Here is a 19,169-nt window from a genome sequence, read left to right on the forward strand (position 1 = left end):
CGTCCCTTCCCACTTGGAGATGTCCCAGAGAGTGTGTTTACCTGTATTTGTGATCCAATCACGCAACTTCTTCATGGAATGACAGTCTCCAATTGGATCACGATCCATTATGCGATCTGACCATATATTGATTTTTTTTCCATTTCCAGGGATCCAATAGGCCTTGGTGCGGATCAGAGGGGCAACTTTAGAGCTGAGTCTAGCGAATGAAGAGGTGCCTTGGGGAAGAGGCCGGTCTAGACATCTTTTCCTCTCGCCTGCAAAGTATTTCCTCCAGAGCGCAAGCTGAGCCCAGCCCGACTTGGGCGCTATGATTTTCCAAAGTAGCTTAGCTCCCATGGCGATGTTTTGCAGGGGAAGCTTCTTGAAGTTTAAGCCTCCTTCCATCTGAGGTTTGAGGACTGTCTCCCAATTGACCAGAGGGATTTTCCTCTCGTTTTGCTTACCTCCCTTCCAGAAGAATTTTTGAATGTGCTGGTCCATTTTCTGAAGGATGCCTACAGGAGCTAGGAGCACTTAGAACTGGAATAAGGGGTGACTGCAAAGAACATATTTGATCAGGACTGACTTGCCTGCTATATTTAACCAGTTATAGCCCCATGCCTGAAGTTTGATCTTGAATTTTTCTAGCTGAGGTATCCAGTCCCTGCTATAGGCACGCTTGAGGAAGATAGGCATTCCTAGATACTTAAACGAGGTCCATACAGCAGAGGTAGCAAATCCTAAACATATAGCAATGGTACTGAGCATAGAGGGCGAGGTATTCCAGCAGTATATGTGACACTTACCCTTGTTGAGATTGCTTCCAGACATCATGCTAAACTCATCCAGAACCTCTTTGAATCTGGTGGCTGAGTGGATTGAAGCAGCCCCAAGAAGTAGTGTATCATCTGCAAACAGGGCATGATTTATGTTCTGAACTCCTCTTGCAATGCAAATCCCTGGAATCTCCTGATCTTGCATTTTTTTGTTTAAATGAAAGCTGAGAACGGAGGCTTGGATAACAAACAACAGAGGGGACAGGGGGCAGCCCTGCCTTAATCCTCTTGTAGCTTTGAAGAAACCTGCAGCTCTGCCATTAATTAAGGGGGCTATCCATGGCTCCGAGATGCAAGCCCGAATCCAGTTTATAAAGCTCTCTCCGAATCCAAAATTTTTTAAAACATTCAACAGAAAGCTATGTCTAACACGATCAAAAGCATTTGCTAAGTCCAGTTTGATGGCCATACCTCTTTCCTTGCGCTGAATATTGGAAAGGATTGCCTCTTGAACTAAAATGAAGTTTTCCACCAACTGTCTTCTGTGGATGAAGCCCCCTTGATTCTCAAGTATGATTTTAGGAAGGATGTGTTTCAACCTGCTAGCAATGATTTTGGTGATCAGTTTGAAGCCAATGTTACAAAGAGAAACGGGACGAAATCTGTTGAAAGAATTGGCGCCCTTCTCCTTAGGAATAAGTGCAAGGAACGAGGAGTTTGTGCTTCCTCCAATTTTCTGACAGTCTTGCGATTTTTGTATCATTTTAAGGAGGTCTTTTCCCACAATGTGCCAGCAGGATTGAAGAAATATGGCAGAGAAAGCGTCAGGTCCTGGAGCTTTGTCAGGGTCCATGGCAAAGAGGGCATATTTGACCTCATCCATGGTGACTTTGGCTTCTAGCTGGAGATTCATATGAGCTGAGATTGAAGAGGGAACCCTGTCCAGAAGACAAGAATTCTGAGTTCCATTCACCTCTTTGCTGTACAGATTTTGGAAATGGTGAAAGGTTGCTTGCTTGATGCCTGTAAAGTCTTTGTGGAGCATGGCTTCTTCTTTGATTTCAGCTATGTAGTTGTTTGGTCAATTTAGTGTGTTCTAAATTGCCGATTAAAATGTCAATCCAGGATTCGTAAACTGACGAAGTGAAGTGTAATATATGTACAAGATAACCATTTTCTTAGTCTTTTGTCGTGTTTGAGTTTTTTTAGCTTGTTTTTGGATTTATCTTTTATGGATTCCCTAGTGTGTGATGGCGAAAATGAAAGTTAAGTATGGATGGTAATGGTGATTTCTACAGTGATTTTCCAAACTTAAAAGTGTTCAAAAAGAAAGCTCTAAAATAACTGTAATGAAATCAATTCTTAAGAGGAAGTAAATGTATCAAACAATGAACTAATGACAATGGCCCAGTATCCTTACTGTTGTATGAAAAAGAAAGTAAAAACTGAACTTAAAGCAACTCAAAGACTGAAAGCAAAGCAACTAATTCACACTACTTCAACTCTTCTGATCCTTTACCCTTCAGCTCAATCTACCTTATGGGAAGCAATCATGAACAAGTTAAGCAATATGATATCTAAATTGTAGGAAATTAAATTGCATAAAGGAAACTAATCACACTACTTCAACTCTTCTGATCCTTTACCCTTCAGCTCAATCTACCTTATGGGAAGAAATCATGAACAAGTTAAGCAATATGATATCTAAATTGCAAGAAAGCAAACTAAATCACACTACAATAAGTAATATTCTAATTCCTTACTAATAGAGTCACTTGACTATAGAAGGAAACCATAAACAAATGAGTAGTATGATGTCTAAATAGCAAACAAATAAATAAGCAAAACACAATTTGAAAAATGACAGTGTTGGAATTAAACTTCAGAAAATGAAAATTAGCAGAAATGACAAGATGATCTCATATGTCAGTAGTTATCAAAAAGATGAAAATTTGCCCGGGCTGCCTAAGAAAACCTGTAGAAAAGCACTGATCAGCTGACAGCTATAAGAAAACATAAATGAAAATGTAAACATCAGTGAATTAAAAACATCAAAACAGCATGTTGTATACAAGCTAATAATTATGAAAGCAGAAACATAATAAAATCAAATGATAGCTATACAAAGCTTTAGTGCGCAGGGGCCCTCTGCCACCTCAGCCAGTCAACGAATAGTCACAAAAACGAGCTCAGGAAAGTAGTCTTCTCATGTATTAAAGAAACAACAAAACACGTAAAACAGAGTGCAGTGGGGTGATAATAACAACAGTTCAAAAATTGCATCTCCAAAGCTTCTACATAGCGTTTATCAATGCGTTATTTATAATGAAAAAGTGTTGTAACTAACTCCTAAATCCTATGCTATTAACTGCGTTGCCAGAGACACGTAGATCTACTCAGCCGGAGATCTAGTGTAATGGTCATCATGTCCATTAAATCCTCAGAGTGGTAGCTGCTGGATTCAGGTTACGGGGTTGATCTCCAGGTGTGCCGATATCTCCGTGAGCTGAGGATTGTGCCACGTAAACCTTCACGTGCTCAAAACAGAGACGTGCCACCGCTAAATTCCTTGGTTGGCTTTGCATTTGACCCTTGTTGACCGTGACCTTTTATGGATGATTTGGCTAATCTGAATGGACACATTCCATGTACACGTCACCTGTAGCTTGCCCATGTGGCTCGTTTCTTCATAGGACACCTGTAGCATAGCTTTTAACAAAATGGCTGTGGAAACCTGTGCTGGTTGTGGAAACCTGTGCTGGCTGCAGAAACTGACAAGTTTCCGCAGCTGTCTGAACAAAAATCTAAACCAAACAACAGTCATAAGCATAGTTAGAAAACCATGTCAGAAGCTCTTTTTAGACTATAATGCAATGATTTAACAGCTTGGTGGATGAAGTAAGTGGAAAAAGAAGGCCGAGAGGGTGTATAGGAAGGTGCAGGTTTGAGGCTCAACATACCTCCACTGTGAAGGTGTTGCATGTCCTCATGCAACCAAAATTTAGTCATTTCCCTCTAATCCATATGTTCTTAGGCTTCTGCTAGGACATCTAGCCCTCTTTTCTTCTTCTTTGGTGCTAACATCATCCTGGGTTTCCTGACTAGACATTTGAACTTGAGATTAATCAATGCTCTGCTTAACTTTTTGCACTTTTTCTTCAGTTTCTTGTTTTTCTTTTGCCACAGTCCTAAATGGAGCATAGTGTTATCATGGATAATCTTATCTACCTTGCTCTGCTCTTTGAGTGCTTCATTTTCCTGCTTGATATGCCTATTTAGGACTTCTAATTCAATTACCTCCTGTTTCAAGGACTGAACTTGTGCATCTAGTAGCAGAGTGGTACTCGGACCTGCAGCTGATTGTTCTAAGGATTCCAGGTAGTTATATACCTCTTGCTGATTGGGATCTACCTCAGGTGTCTTTCTTAGACTAAGCTCAAAATCTGGTGGAGGAGGAGGACTGCTCTCTCTTTCCGACCGAAAAGGGCTTTCATCATGTGGAGGACTTGGTTCAATGCTTGGCTGAGCTGGAGATTTCTCAAGTGTCTCTTCACCTAAATCGATAAAGTGAGGCTGTTTTTCTTGGGTTTTACTCCCCTTTCCTCTTAGCCTAGTGCTCCTCCTTAAGTATGGACTAGTACTCTTTCCTTGTGTACTCTGTTTTCCTTTTTGCTTTTTCTTTGCTATAGCAGCAGCTTGAAGATGTACTAATCTTTCTGACAGTGGTTGATAATCCTCCTCTATGGATTGCTCGGGGAATGAATATACTTCTTAGATGGTTCTTTTGCCTTTTTCTTTCTTCTGTTTCTTGTCTTTAGCTCTATCTTCTTCTTCTTTTTGGTCAGTTTCTTGAGTTTCTATAGTAGGGGAGTCTTGGACTGTAGTGTTCTTTTCTCTCCTCCTACTTTTTCTTGGAATCTTTGGTGGACTACTTCCAGAGGCCTTAGATGGCTCTTGGAAGTAGTTTCTTATCAAGAATTGCTCCCAAGTATCTTTAGTTTTCTTCAGCTGGTCCTCAATAAGAATTTTTATGAGTCCATGATGATATAGATGAGGTTCAATGTTGCCTATGTGTTTTTGAACTGTAATACTCATCTTTTTCAAACTTAACAGCAGAAAATGAGGCAAATTAAGAGTGTGACCCTCTAAGAAATTCATCATCAGTCTAGCATGATACATATACATATAACCAAAACGTCCTTCACACATGATAAATTTTTGGATAACTAATAGCAGACTAGACCATTCCTCTTTTAGTGCATGAACAAGGATGCCTCTTGTAAACACGGTGGTATCCATACCTTGGTTTTGTAGCATAATTCTCCATATCTGATCATCCACACTTCTATTTTTAAACCACCTCTCACCTTCCTGAGGTAGGCCTGTGGCAGCTGCTACTATGGCTTCAGTCACCGTGAGCTTCAAGTCTCCAATCTCCATTGTTTGTCCATCAAAAGACCGTGCAAAAGCTTTGGTCACCTCCTTGTTATGGCCTTTAAACTTTTGGATAAATCGTAACCATTTGGCTTTCTTCAGCAATTCTTTAGTTTGAGGATAACCTTCCAAGTATTTCGGTCCTTCTGGCTCTACTCTCAGTAATTTTCCCATCCTCTGTTTTGAATTTCAACTGAGAGCTCTTCTGCGTGTGAGGGTTCAGAGAAAAATATGGCTCGGTTACAGGGTTTAGGATAGACTGTAGTGGCTGCAATCGGGGTTTAGAATAAACTGTAGTGGCTGCAATCGGGGTTTAGGATAACTGTAATGGCTGCAATCGAAAATGCAAAACAGGGAATGGAAATATCTGAATTACAGGAGGAACAGAGGGTGAGCAGCAGTAAACAAGTTCATAAAATAAAATGTGGATGCATGCGAGGAGTATGGTATTAATGGAGTGGTAAACGAATGGAGTAACGTCGGGATTCTTTTGAATCGGATGACTGTGTATGAAATGTTACACGTCTCATTGGATGGCTGCAGAAAATACGGCTAAGAAGAACCGTAACAAAATAGGTCACGTCTCAAGAGTACGGTAATAAATGAAAGTGCAGTCAGTCTTGAGTTTAAACTCGAAATAATCATGAGACCATTGGAGAAATGAATGCAAGGTGTGTGGAGTGATATCGTGGAATAGGAGTGGTAATGGAGCTATCGTATCAAATCATTTCACATAGTAGAACTTTTTATGGTTTGATAACTATGCGTAATCATGACTTTAATTGTTATTTGATAAAAAAATTTGCTCATACCTTTGGAAACTTTGTCATTTCTTGCTCAAGGCTTCTAACCAATTGATCTTTCTTGATGTCTTGGAGATGCCCCATGTCTTTAGCTCAATTACACCCGCATTTCATGATTATTGCACTAACAGTTGACTGTAAATTTGAAAACAGAGTGATGCTGGTTGCGAAAATCGTTTCTGGCTGCAGAAACTGCTTCTGGCTGCGGAAACGGCTTCCAGCTGCGGAAACTGAGATAGCACCCACTTAACTGAACAAAGATAGTTAGAGAAGAACTAACTGAATGAAAATAGTCCTGAAAGGGACTTTTATTGATGAAATGAAATGGAATGGGTGGAATGAAATGAAAATGAAGTGGAGTGAAGTGAAATGGAAATAAGAATGAGATGGAGGTGAAGTGAAATGGCAAATGAGATGGAGTGAAGATGGAAAGAGAAGGAGAGGAGATTTTTTTTTTTATAGAAAATATAGAGTGTAAAGTGTCCTTGATTTTCACTCCATATTTTTTGTATAAGACTACCAATCTATGATTGGTTTTCAGGCTTATACAATTTTATTTTATTTATTTATTTATTTTTAACTGAAAGAATAAAAGGCTAGGCTGGTGGGGGAGAAGGATCCTTCTCCACCGGCCTTATTACAGAATTCTCTTGGAACATTTTGACAAATTCCTCTTTTGAGAGTGGCTTATGATAAATTTTCAATCGGTGGCCATTCACAATGAGAGGAGTTCGAAATTCATCAATGGTCTTGATTCTTACCGCTCCATTGTTAAAGACTTTGTCAATCTCATATGGCCCAAGCCAATGAGTCTGAAATTTTCCTTTGAAGTCTTTAAACTTGGAATCAAACAGTAACGCCCAATCTCCCTCTTGAAACTTTCTCTCTTTAATGTATCTGTCATGCCACTTAGCTCTTTGATGTTGAACTAGATCAGTCCTTAAAATTGCTTCTTGTCTGATCTCATCTAGCTCATTCAGCTGCTCCATTCTGTGCTTTTGGGCTTCTGATAGATTCATCCCCAACTGGACTGCCATCTTGAAAGTCTTGACTTGAAACTCAATGGGAAGCAGGACCTCTTTCCCATAAACAAGTTCATAGGGAGAATGTCCTGTTGTGTTCCTCCATGTAGTTCTGTAGACCCATAAGGCTTCAGGAAACTTTTCTGCCCAATCTCTTCTATGTAGATGAACAGTTTTGGTGATGATGTTCTCAAGAACTTTGTTTGTATATTCCACTTGGCCATTTGCTTGCGGATGGTAAGGAGTAGATTTTCTATGCTTGATTTTGTATTCTTCCATCAGCTTCTCCATCAAGTTAGATGTAAATTGACTTCCCTGATCTGTCACAATTTCTCTTGGGACACCAAAACGAGTAAAAATATCCTCAAAAAGAAATTGAACAACTGAATTTTTAGTGGAAGAAGGCAATGCTTTGGATTCTACCCATCTAGTGACATAATCAGTGCATACCAATATATACTTCTTTTGTCTAGATGGTGGATTAATGGGTCCAATGAAATCTAAAGCCCATTTTTCAAAGGGTTCGATGACTACCTGTGATTGTAATGGCATTTCATTTGAAAGAGTCGGTCTCCCAACTCTTTGGCAGCTGTCACACCTTCTGACATATTGTTTTGCATCTTTGAAAAGGGAAGGCCAATAATATCCTAAAGAAAGGATTTTATAGGCCGTCCTTTTGTCAGCAAAGTGTCCACCGCATGGTTCATCATGACATGCCTTGAGGATGTCAGGCATTTCATCTTCCCAAACACATCTTCTGATCACACAATCTAGCCCTGTTTTAAACAATTCATTAGAAATCCATGAATAACTTGAACTCTCCTGAATAATTTTTCTTTTTTCACCAGGAAATAGATGTGGAGGTAGCTTCTCTGTAACCAAATAGTTAGCAATATCTGCATACCAAGGAGTCTTAGTAGTTACTGCAAACAAATATTAATTTGGAAACTTATCCTCTACAGGAGAATCTTCGTTAGTATTTTGGATTCTAGACAAGAAATCAGCTACTGTATTTTGTTTCCCTGGTCTATCCAACACAGTAATATTGAATTCTTGTAAAAGTAAGAGCCATCTTGTAACTTTGCCGTTAGTAACAGGTTTATTCATGAGATATCTAATTGCAGAATGATCAGTATGGACAAAAGTTTCATAGCCAGTTATATAGTGTCTAAACTTATTGATTGCATGAACAACAGCTAAGAACTCTTTCTCAGTCACAGTATAGTTTAACTCAGTGGGAGTCAAATTTTTACTGGTGTAGTAAATGGCATAAGGAACTAAATCCTTTTGTCCCAACACAGCTCCTAGAGCTGTATCTGAAGCATCTGTGGAAATATGGAAAGGAAGTTTCCAATTCAGCCCTCTCAAAATGGGTGCTTCAGATATTCTTGTTTTCAAAGTTTCAAATGCAAATTGACAATCAGGATCCCATTTGAATTCATAGTCTTTTGTAAGTAATTTGAAGAGTGGAGATGCTATTTTGGTGAAGTTTTCAATAAATCTTCTATAGTATCCAGTAAATCCAAGAAAACTTCTAACATCTTTTTGACAATTTGGAATAGGCAACTTGGAGATGACTTCAACTTTTGATCTATCAAATTTAATCCCATCCCCTGAAATATGATGTCCTAAAACAATCCCTTCAGTAAACATCATAAAGCATTTTCCATGACTTAATGATAGGTTTGTTTTTGTACATCTTATAAGGACTTTTTCCAAATTCTCTAATGCCTCTTCAAACGAATTACCATAAACTGTAAAATCATCCATATAAACCTCTACACAATCATGAATTAGATCGGAAAAGATTCCTAGTACCGCCCTTTGAAATGTTGCGGGTGCATTACATAATCCAAAAGGAAGTACTTGGTAAGCAAAATTTCCCCATGGACAGGTAAATGTGGTCTTGTCCTGATCTTTAGGTGCTACCTGAATCTGATTGTAACCACTAAAACCGTCCAAAAATGAAAAATACTTTTTGCCTGCCAAAGTATCTAATACCTGATCGATAAAGGGTAAAGGAAAGTGATCCTTCAAAGTTACTTTGTTCAATTCCCTGTAATCAATGCATACCCTCCATTTACCATTCTTTTTAGGTACTATAACCAAAGGAGAAACCCATCGGCTATCTGAAATTGGATAAATGAAGTTTACATTAAGTAACTTTTGGAGCTCTTCTTTCACTATCTCCCTAAGGTTTGGATTCATCCTTCTCTGAGGTTGTCTGATTGGTCTACTGTTTTCCTCAATGTAGATGTGATGAATGCAAGTCTTAGGGTCAATACCTTTCATATCGGTATACTCCCATGCAAATGCAGTAGAATGTTTTTGCAAGATTTTGGTTAGTTCTTCCTGTTGTGATCTTTCCAAATTTTTGTTGATATTCAATGTTTTTCCTGGAAAGATCTCAATGGCGGAACTACCAAAATCTTCCATAGAGAAAAGAGACATTTGTCTAGATGATAAATACTCAATGTCAGAATCTAACTGAAATTGTGTGTGGTCATATTCTGAAGATGTTTCAAAGTTTTCTAATGTGTTCAGAATTTGACTATCTTCACTAACTTCAGAAATGGTAAAGACAGGTTGTATAGTATGTTCATCATCAATCCACTCATTATCTCCTATTTCTGTAATTGCTTTTGCTGGAGGATACAAATTGAATTTCTTTGTCGAATTACCATTAGAAATATACATATCCCCAGACCTACAATTGATGAAAGCATCGGTTGTGGCTAGCCAAGGTCTTCCTAAGATGAGAGGGTGTCCTCCTAAATTACTCTTGGGGGTTAAAATCATAAAATCTACTGGATATTCCCAAGAGTCTAAGGAGACTGAAATGTCTTCTAATACACCATCTGGTTTAATAATTGATCGATCTGCAAGTTGCAGTAAAGTAGGTGTAAAGAGAAGATTAAAAAGTTTCAGTTGTTCCATAGTCTGTCTACTCATAATGTTGATAGCAGCCCCTAAATCAATCAAAGTATTTGGAATTTCAACCCCATTGATATGTGTTTTGACAATTGGACTACCGGGATCTCCATATTTCTGCATAGTAATTCTTCCCATCATGATGTCTGCAATTTTCCCTACCAGGTGGATTCTTCTTGTGTCTCTAGGTTTCCTTCCTGGTCTTTTAAGACTCAACTCCTTTATTGTCTTTGCTAGAATAGGAATCTCTCTAATGGCTTGTAACAAGGGAATCTTGATACAAACATTCTTCAATTCATCTAGAAAATCATAGTCAGGCAACAAGATTTGTTTTTCCACCCCTTTTTCAATTTGTAATCTTTCAGGAAAAGGAGGTGTGGATGAAGATGTAGGTTGCTCAACTATAGGAGTTGTGGGGGTTAGTTCTTTTTCTTTTTCTTTCTGAGTGTTTGGGTTTTGAAGAGATGCTTCAGAACCCTTATTGGCTTCAAGAGATTCTTCCTCAGAAATGCTTTGATTTTGGGCATCTATAGAAGGTTTATCTAGAACTCTACCAGGTCTGAGTTGTACATCATTGAGAGGAACAATCATATAGGCAGAAAAATGTTGACCTTCTACCATGTAAGCATTTTGAGGGTTTTTATTATTGGGGTTTGGCAATGGCTGAGAAGGAAGTTGATTTGACTTCTGTTGGAATGGAAGCAAGAGTTGAGAATTTGGGTTCTGTTGAGAGGGTTGTTGTTGTTGAAATGGCAATGATAGTTGTGGGTTTTGATTTGGAAGTTGTGGAGCTTGTGGGTTTTGAAAAGATGGAGGATATTGATAAAATTGAGCAAATCTCCCATAAGGATTTTGCATACCTTGTACCCATGATTGAAAAGGATTTTGAGGTTGGGACCAAGGTTGTTGCCAAGGATTCCAATTTGGTGGGGGTTGAAAGTTCATAGAGTTGTTAAACCCTTGATTTTGTTGCCCCTGCCAAGGTCTCCTTGCAACAAAACAGAGAGACTCAATTGTATTTGGATCTTTTTGAAAGACAACTTTGAGCCCAGGAATTGAAGGACAATCCTTGGTCTCATGATTCTCTGAACAAATCGCACATGTTTCTACAACTTTTGCATCCAAGGGACATTCCCTGAGAGCATGTTTTTTTCTACATTTTGGGCAAAAAATGGCTAAAGCTTCAGCTTCTGCTTTCTGCTTATTGTGGATCTTAAGAGTGTCTAGTTGCTCACTAAGACTCCCTAAGATATCAGTTTTGAATTCATCAAGCATATTGTCAATCTCAGCCCTACTTACTGATCCAGTTGTAGATTTGTTTGCTCTGACGAGAGAAGGATCTCTAGGCCCTTTTCCAGTTTTAGATTTTCCTCTTGAGAGATAGACACACAGTTCTGCTATATCATGAAGTGGAAGTTGAGATATGTCTCCTTTTCCCATCATGTTCAAAATATCTATCCATTCATCTCTAATGGATTTTAATAGAAGGGCTTTTAAGGTCTCCTCATCTAAGTTACTCATTTTTGCTCTTTTCAGATTGTATTGGAATCTTTCAAGTAAATCCTCCAAGTTTTCATCTTCTCTTTGTACCATTTTAAATACTTCATCCTTGTGGTTGGTAGGCATACAATAATCCATGTATCTATCCAAAATTGTTTGTTTCATATCATTCCAAGTCCTAATGGATTGAGTGAGTAATTCCATGAACCATTTCAAAGCAGCTCCTTTCAATGTTGAAGGAAACAGTTTGAGTTTTTGAGAGTCTTCCAGATAATCATAGGTTCGACACACGACCTCAAATTCAAATAGAAATGTTTTAGGATCTTCATTTCTTAACCCATGAAAGTTTGGGAGGACAGATGGTGAAATATTTTTCATTGTTGCTCGAGAATCCTCATTGACTATAGGAAATCCAAATGAGTTATCTCCATCCCTATTTCCCCCATTGTTACCTCTACCTCCTTCATTATTTCCTCCTCCCCCTCCTCTACCTCTACCTCTACCAAATCCGTTAACTCCCTCTTCTGTCATGGTAGTTTTCTCAGAGATTTCAGAGTCCTCTGGTTCCTCTACTAATGGCGAACGAGGAGGAATTTCTTCCTCTTCTTCCTCAGATGATTCTACTTCTTCAATTACAATGTGTCTCCCTGTAGAAGAAAAGAAAGGATCTTTTTCTAATTCAGATTCGATGGATGGTGAGGAAGAGTCTCCTAACTCAACTACTGTCTCTTGAATTGCAGGAATCCTAGGAGTGTAGGTTGGAGATGATGGAGGTGTCTCTTGTCTATTCCTTGAGGTAGAAGGAGTTGTAAAAATCGAACTCTTGGCTCCAGCTAAAAACCTTCCCCTAGAATATCTTTCTCTATGCATGTCATTTTTTTTATTTTTCTTCAAGTCGGGATAATAATTCTCTTTCTGATCTTCCAGGTCACTCTAGGTGCAAGAAGAGAGCATACTCAAGAAACTATTAAACCAATAACTTTCTCTTTTCTGATCCTCCAGATCACACTAGGTGCAAGAGGAGAGCATACTTTGAGAAATTATCAATTTTTACCTTCCTTGAAATTTTCTTGTTTTTTTTTAAAGAAATTGGCTACCTAATTTCACTTCCCCGGCAACGGCGCCAAAATGTTTGGTCAATTTAGTGTGTTCTAAATTGCTGATTAAAATGTCAATTCGGGATTCGTAAACTGACGAAGTGAAGTATACTATATGTACAAAATAACCATTTTCTTAGTCTTTTGTCGTGTTTGAGTTTTTTTAGTTTGTTTTTTGATTTATCTTTTATGGATTCCCTAGTGTGTGATGGCGAAAATGAAAGTTAAGTATGGATGGTAATGGTGATTTCTACATTGATTTTCCAAACTTAAAAGTGTTCAAAAAGAAAGCTCTAAAATAACTGTAATGAAATCAATTCTTAAGAGGAAGTAAATGTATCAAACAGTGAACTAATGACAATGGCCCAGTATCCTTACTGTTGTATGAAAAAGAAAGTAAAAACTGAACTTAAAGCAACTCAAAGACTGAAAGCAAAGCAACTAATTCACACTACTTCAACTCTTCTGATCCTTTAACCTTCAGTTCAATCTACCTTATGGGAAGCAATCATGAACAAATTAAGCAATATGATATCTAAATTGCAGGAAATTAAATTGCATAAAGGAAACTAATCACACTACTTCAACTCTTCTGATCCTTTACCCTTCAGCTCAATCTACCTTATGGGAAGCAATCATGAACAAGTTAAGCAATATGATATCTAAATTGCAAGAAAGCAAACTAAATCACACTACAATAAGTAATATTCTGATTCCTTACTAATAGAGTCACTTGACTATAGAAAGAAACCATAAACAAATGAGTAGTATGATGTCTAAGTAGCAGAAAAATAAATAAGCAAAACACAATTTGAAAAATGACAGTGCTGGAATTAAACTTCAGAAAATGAAAATTAGCAGGAAGGACAAGATGATCTCATATGTCAGTAGTTATCAAAAAGATGAAAATTTGCCCGGGCTGCCTAAGAAAACCTGTAGAAAAGCACTGATCAGCTGACAGCTATAAGAAAACATAAATGAAAATGTAAACAACAGTGAATTAAAAACATCAAAACAACATGTTATATACAAGCTAATAATTATGAAAGCAGAAACATAATAAAATCAAATGATAACTATACAAAGCTTTAGTGCGCAGGGGCCCTCTGCCACCTCAGCCAGTCAACGAACAGTCACAAAAACGAGCTCAGGAAAGTAGTCTTCTCATGTATTAAAGCAACAGCAAAACACGTAAAACAGAGTGCAGTGGGGTGATAATAACAACAGTTCAAAAATTACATCTCCAAAGCTTCTACACAGCGTTTATCAACGCGTTATTTATAATGAAAAAGTGTTGTAACTAACTCCTAAATCCTATGCTGTTAACTGCGTTGCCAGAGACACGTAGATCTCCTCAGCCCGAGATCTAGCGTAATGGTCATCATGTCCATTAAATCCTCGGAGTGGTAGCTGCTGGATTCAGGTTACGGGGTTGATCTCCAGGTGTGCCGATATCTCCGTGAGCTGAGGACTGTGCCACGTAAACCTTCACGTGCTCAAAACAGAGATGTGCCACCGCTAAATTCCTTGGTTGGCTTTGCCTTTGACCCTTGTTGACCGTGACCTTTTATGGATGATTTGGCTGATTTGAAGGGACACGTTCCATGTACACGTCACCTGTAGCTTGCCCATGTGGCTCGTTTCTTCATAGGACACCTGTAGCATAGCCTTTAACAAAATGGTTGTGGAAACCTGTGCTGGCTGTGGAAACCTGTGCTGGCTGCGGAAACTGACAAGTTTCCGCAGCTGCCTGAACAAAAATCTAAACCAAACAACAATCATAAGCATAGTTAGAAAACCATGTCAGAAGCTCTTTTTAGACTATAATGCAATGATTTAACAGCTTGGTGGATGAAGTAAGTGGAAAAAGAAGGCTGAGAGGGTGTATAGGAAGATGCAAGTTTGAGGCTCAACAGTAGTTGAAGCTTTTTCTGGCTTGAGATTGTTTTTGAAAATATGAGGTGTTTTTGTCTCCTGCTTTGAGCCATAGGCAGCGAGATTTGACCCTCCATGCTTCCTCTTCATTCAGACAGGCTTTGTGATATTGCTGTTGAAGATGGGCCTCTTTGTCAAGGATTTCTTTGGAGATGTGGGCCTCTTCCGAGAGCTGGTGGTGGGCATCTAGCAGGCATTGAATCTTTTTCCTTTCAGTAGCTGGATTAGGAAGAGATTTGGCCCAGCTCTTTAGGACAGATTTCACTCTTCTGAGTTTCTCTTCCCAAATATAGAATGGAGAGCCATTGACTGGCTGAGACCAACTTTGCTTGACAATCTGCAGGAAGCTGGGTTCCTTGATCCAAAGAGGGCTGAATTTGAAGGGGATGGGGCCAAGATCAGTGTGAGTTCGGAGATTCAGCTTGATGGGGTTATGATCAGAGGTGCTACAGGGAAGGATATGCATGCTGGCATCTAAACCAAGCAAAAGGAAGGAACTTTGCACAAAAAATCTATCTAGCCTTGCTGCAATATGCCCAGGCCCTATTCTTTTATTTGACCACGTGTACTTACCTGAAACAGGCTTGATATCTAGCAGATCCCAGTCTTGGAGAAGATCTTCTGCCCATTCCCTTGCCGGGTCTCGCACAATGCTTCCTCCACGCTTTTCTGCAGAGTGCAGCGTGAGATTTAGGTCTCCTGCAATGATGATGTTTTCTAGAATGCCCAGATCCGCTTGGTTTCTTAATGAATCCCAGCAAGACTTTTTTTCTCCAGCGCTGACCGGCACATAAACATTGAAGAGGCAAAAGGTTTCTTTAGTAACTAAATGTTGCATCTTTAACATCAACCAGTGGGTGGTTGAAGTCTCAGTTATTAGCGAGAACATGCTATCATTCCATAGAGTTCCCAGCCCTCCAGAGGCTCCTCGGGCTGAGACAGCTGCTGCTTTGCTCTTATTCCAGAGTTTTCTACTTAAGTGAAGGAGGTCCGAGTCCTCCATCTTAGTCTCCTGGAGGAGGAGTATGTCCGGGGCTTCTATTCTTATTAAATTTCTTATAGCCTCTTCTTTGGTTTTGCTCCCCATACCCCTACAGTTCCAGGAGATTATTTTCATTATTTACCTTTGCTTTGGAGGGCTCCCTTGGAGCCTTGATGCTGATTTCTAGCCATCTTTGGTTTTTTTGCTAACAACTTCTCCAATGTAGGTTGGTTGCCCTGCAACTTGTCCTTATACGTTTCATGCTCCCTTTTCTCCCGATCTATTTTGCGCCCTCTTGTAGATCTCCTTACAGAGGCTTGGGAGTCTCCTATTTATCCTTCCTCTTCTGAGTCTTCCGATTCTCGGTCCTCTTCCTCCACTTCTTCTGGGGTTACTTTTGAGCTTTCTGCAACACCTGTGTCCTTGGAAAGGTTGGATTGACCACCTTTCTCTAGAGTGACTGATTTCTAAACCCCAACTTCATGGGTGTCCTCTGGTTGTGAGCTGAGGGGATCAAACCTGTTTTCTGGGGGAGTCTTAGTCGAGATCTGCTGAGCAGGGCCTTAATGAGTATTGCCATTAGATCCTCCCACCTTCTGAGCTTTGAGAGAATTTTTAGTTCGTTTGACATGGTTCCAGCCGTCCTCCTTCCCTTGCACAGATTCAATGTTGGACGGACAACTTCTGGCAAAATGGCCATAAACATGGCATTTCCGACATTTAAATGGCAACTGTTCATAGTCTAGTTTCTGCATGTGTGTCTAGCTTCCCACCTTGATTTTAATGGCCTCTGGAAGACCGACCTCCAGATCTACCTCCACGCAGATCATGGCACAATCATATTGATCCTTGCTGTTCGCTCGATCTATAAATTTCCCCAGGGCATTTCCTATGTGCATCAATGAATTCCAGTTCCAGCAATGCACTGGGAGATTTGGCAGCCTGACCCGTACTGGAACAACTTTGGGTACATCGACTACTGGATCGAAATCCAGGGTCCATTTGTTTAGGTACAGACCCTGAGGGCCCATGAAGTAGGGGCCGTTTCGAAAGATCAGGTCTTTATCGTCCTCTGAGGTAAACTCGAAGAGGAAGAATCCTCACCCCAGAAAGTAAGAGGTCACACTTTCTTGGATCAACGGCGCCCAGTTCTTTTTGACCCGGTTCTCGATGGATTTGGGAGAAGGCCATAAGCCAGTGAACTGGCCGACAAGAGCACACTCGGACATGGACAATGAAACCTGGATCGGGGTTTCCAGAGGGAGGGAAATCTCAGGTATATCGTCCAGTTTCTTGACGAACTTTGCAGCTTCGACATTCTTCTTCTTTGGTAGACCTTCCAGGAGGCGATTAAAAGCCTCAGCTGATGAGCTCGGAGGGGGGGCGGGGGGGCCGCCTGGGGAGTGCCCAGAACATCCATCTGAGGAGCCTGCCAAGCTCGATCCGGGCCTGCTCAAATCTCCATTGAACTGGCCGACCGCATGACAAGAGGAAGACTTCGTGCGAGCCCTCCCGCAGAGAGCAGAGTGGGAGAGTGCGGGCCTGTGTGCAGGCAGGACGCGCGGGGAGCGGATCTGTGCAGAGCCGAGGGTCTCTCAGAGCCGCAGCCGATCACAGCAAAAACAATCTCGATTAATGATTAATGATTAATGATTATTGATGAATTTTTTTTTAGAATAGTTTATGTTTTCACCTTAATCAATATAGGTTAGTAATGTCATTTTCAAAAATCTAATATTGATGACAAGGGAGTTAACAACCCAACTCAACCACTAAATTTACCTTTATTTTACGTTACCAATATAAATTTTAACATCAAACTGGTCATGTTTTGAGTGACTACCATAAAAGATTAGGTTTTGAGATTAAAAGGGAGGCACAATCTCTTCATTAAGAGGCGACAACGTAGGAGATGTAAAAACGCACGCATTCACTACCCTACTAGATCACGTTGGTCCATTAAAAACTGAAATTCAAGTCGTATAAACTACTTTATAACGTACACAGAACTAAGTTAACGGAACAAATCAAATGCAAAGCATATATAATTTACATTTACTAATCAAAAGAGCATCGAGTATTTGTTTTGAAGCATTACAAATCATATATAAATTACTTTATAACGTGCACAGAACCATGTTAAGGGAACAAATCAGATGCAACTCATATGTAATTCACACATCACTGATTAAAAGAATATTGAGTGTTTTTTTGGTATCAATTTTAATAGCAATTTTATATTTGTAATTATTTTGTTCCCAGTATGAAAAAGTTTACCATATTTATAAGGTTTAGACAATAAATTGAGCTCAGGCCCATCTCAGCTCTAATGAATAATTTGTTAAATTGCAGATATCGAATAGTTTTTATCATTTTCATTATAAACTTTCCGTTGAGATTTTAACATGAAATATGATGGAGATTAAATTTCACACAAATTAATAAAAATTTAAATTTAACATAATTCGTTAAAATGTTAATAGTTGAAATCATATTTTATAAACAAAATTAATATTTTTTGTGCAGTTATCTATTTGCAAATAATATTTAACCTTAATCCTTTAATAAAACTAGATAAAACAGTAATTACAATTCAAATATATTTTATAAATATATAAAATTTATCTTTTATGTAGAAAAATATAGACACAAACCAGGGCTGCTTTATTTCCCATGATCTCCTTACAAAATCCATTATTTCCCATAATTTACTTACAAAATTCAGTTATGGACACAGAAATTCAGATCCATTAATTTCCATAATCTCCTTACAAAGAACAGAACAAAGAAATTCAGTTATGTGTACATGAGAAGGAGATTTAGATGGGGCCAATCTCCAGACAAAAGAAATCATATTCAATCATAGTATCACTTGGTGATAGCATAGATGGCATATAATATTCCTGGCAAGTACCCTAACAGCGTCAGCAGCAAGCATATCCAGAATTCAGCCTATCACAATGCAAAAACAAAACCATTGGTTGTGATTTAAATGAAAAATATAAGCTCGTGCAGGAACCAGAAACTCGGAAGGAGATCGAGGTACTCACATGGCAGCCAAATTTGAAAAAGACTCCCAAAGGAGGCAGAATTGTGGCCAACAAAATGTCTACGCAGTTTGCAGTGCCCTCCCTCATGATGTTGATGATGATTATTCAGATAAGAAGATATCGATATGCAACGCAGAACCAACGCCAATACCAATCCTTGTAGTAAAGTGCTCTATTTAAATGTTTTCGACAGCACTATCGACATATTGAAGAAAAGCCATGAGACTGAACATGTGACAACCGAGGGGGTTTGATAGAAAATAAAATAATGTATGCATTTGGTGTGTTGCAGCTTTATCCACGTGAATTCTAGTGGGTACAGGTGGTCCATCAATATTATAAGATTGGTCGTACACATTTCTCTTCAATGTATTGCAGCGCGTGGAATTGTGGGGTAGAAGTTGGCGCTGTGTACATGACAACCAGAATAGGAATTTCAAATTTAAAACACTAGTAAAATTGGAAGGTTTTGCAATTTAGTGTCCATTTTCATTTTTTTTAATAAAAATGTAATAGAAAGTTAATTTTTTTTTTAAATGTATTTGATGAGCTAATCACTTAGTGAAAAGTATTTTGTTAGTTGAATTTTATCTTTTTACTCACAATTTATTATTATTTGTGGAGTTATAGTCTCATTAATGACTTATTAATATTTGT

General features: G+C 38.9%; 2 protein-coding genes across 2 annotated transcripts; both read right to left on the reverse strand.

The window, feature by feature from the left end:
- Nucleotides 1-14,454: 14,454 nt before the first annotated feature.
- LOC149190104 (uncharacterized) lies at nucleotides 14,455-15,483 on the reverse strand. The gene has a single exon (XM_089410430.1). The coding sequence runs from the start codon at nucleotides 15,481-15,483 to the stop codon at nucleotides 14,455-14,457; it is 1,029 nt and encodes a 342-aa protein (XP_089266556.1).
- A 2,622-nt stretch (nucleotides 15,484-18,105) lies between these two features.
- Nucleotides 18,106-18,781, reverse strand: LOC149190105 (hydrophobic protein LTI6B-like). The gene is made up of 2 exons (XM_089413357.1): nucleotides 18,513-18,781; nucleotides 18,106-18,414 (listed from the first exon to the last, which is right to left on the reverse strand). Exons 1-2 carry the CDS (start codon nucleotides 18,597-18,599, stop codon nucleotides 18,331-18,333), a joined length of 171 nt encoding a protein of 56 aa, XP_089269483.1. The 5' UTR covers nucleotides 18,600-18,781; the 3' UTR covers nucleotides 18,106-18,330.
- Nucleotides 18,782-19,169: the final 388 nt, after the last annotated feature.

Source organism: Pinus tabuliformis, chromosome 3_1 (assembly GCF_031772625.1).
Source record: "Pinus tabuliformis cultivar Carrire ecotype Pingquan chromosome 3_1, CPIR1, whole genome shotgun sequence".
NCBI classification, from domain to species: domain Eukaryota; kingdom Viridiplantae; phylum Streptophyta; class Pinopsida; order Pinales; family Pinaceae; genus Pinus; species Pinus tabuliformis.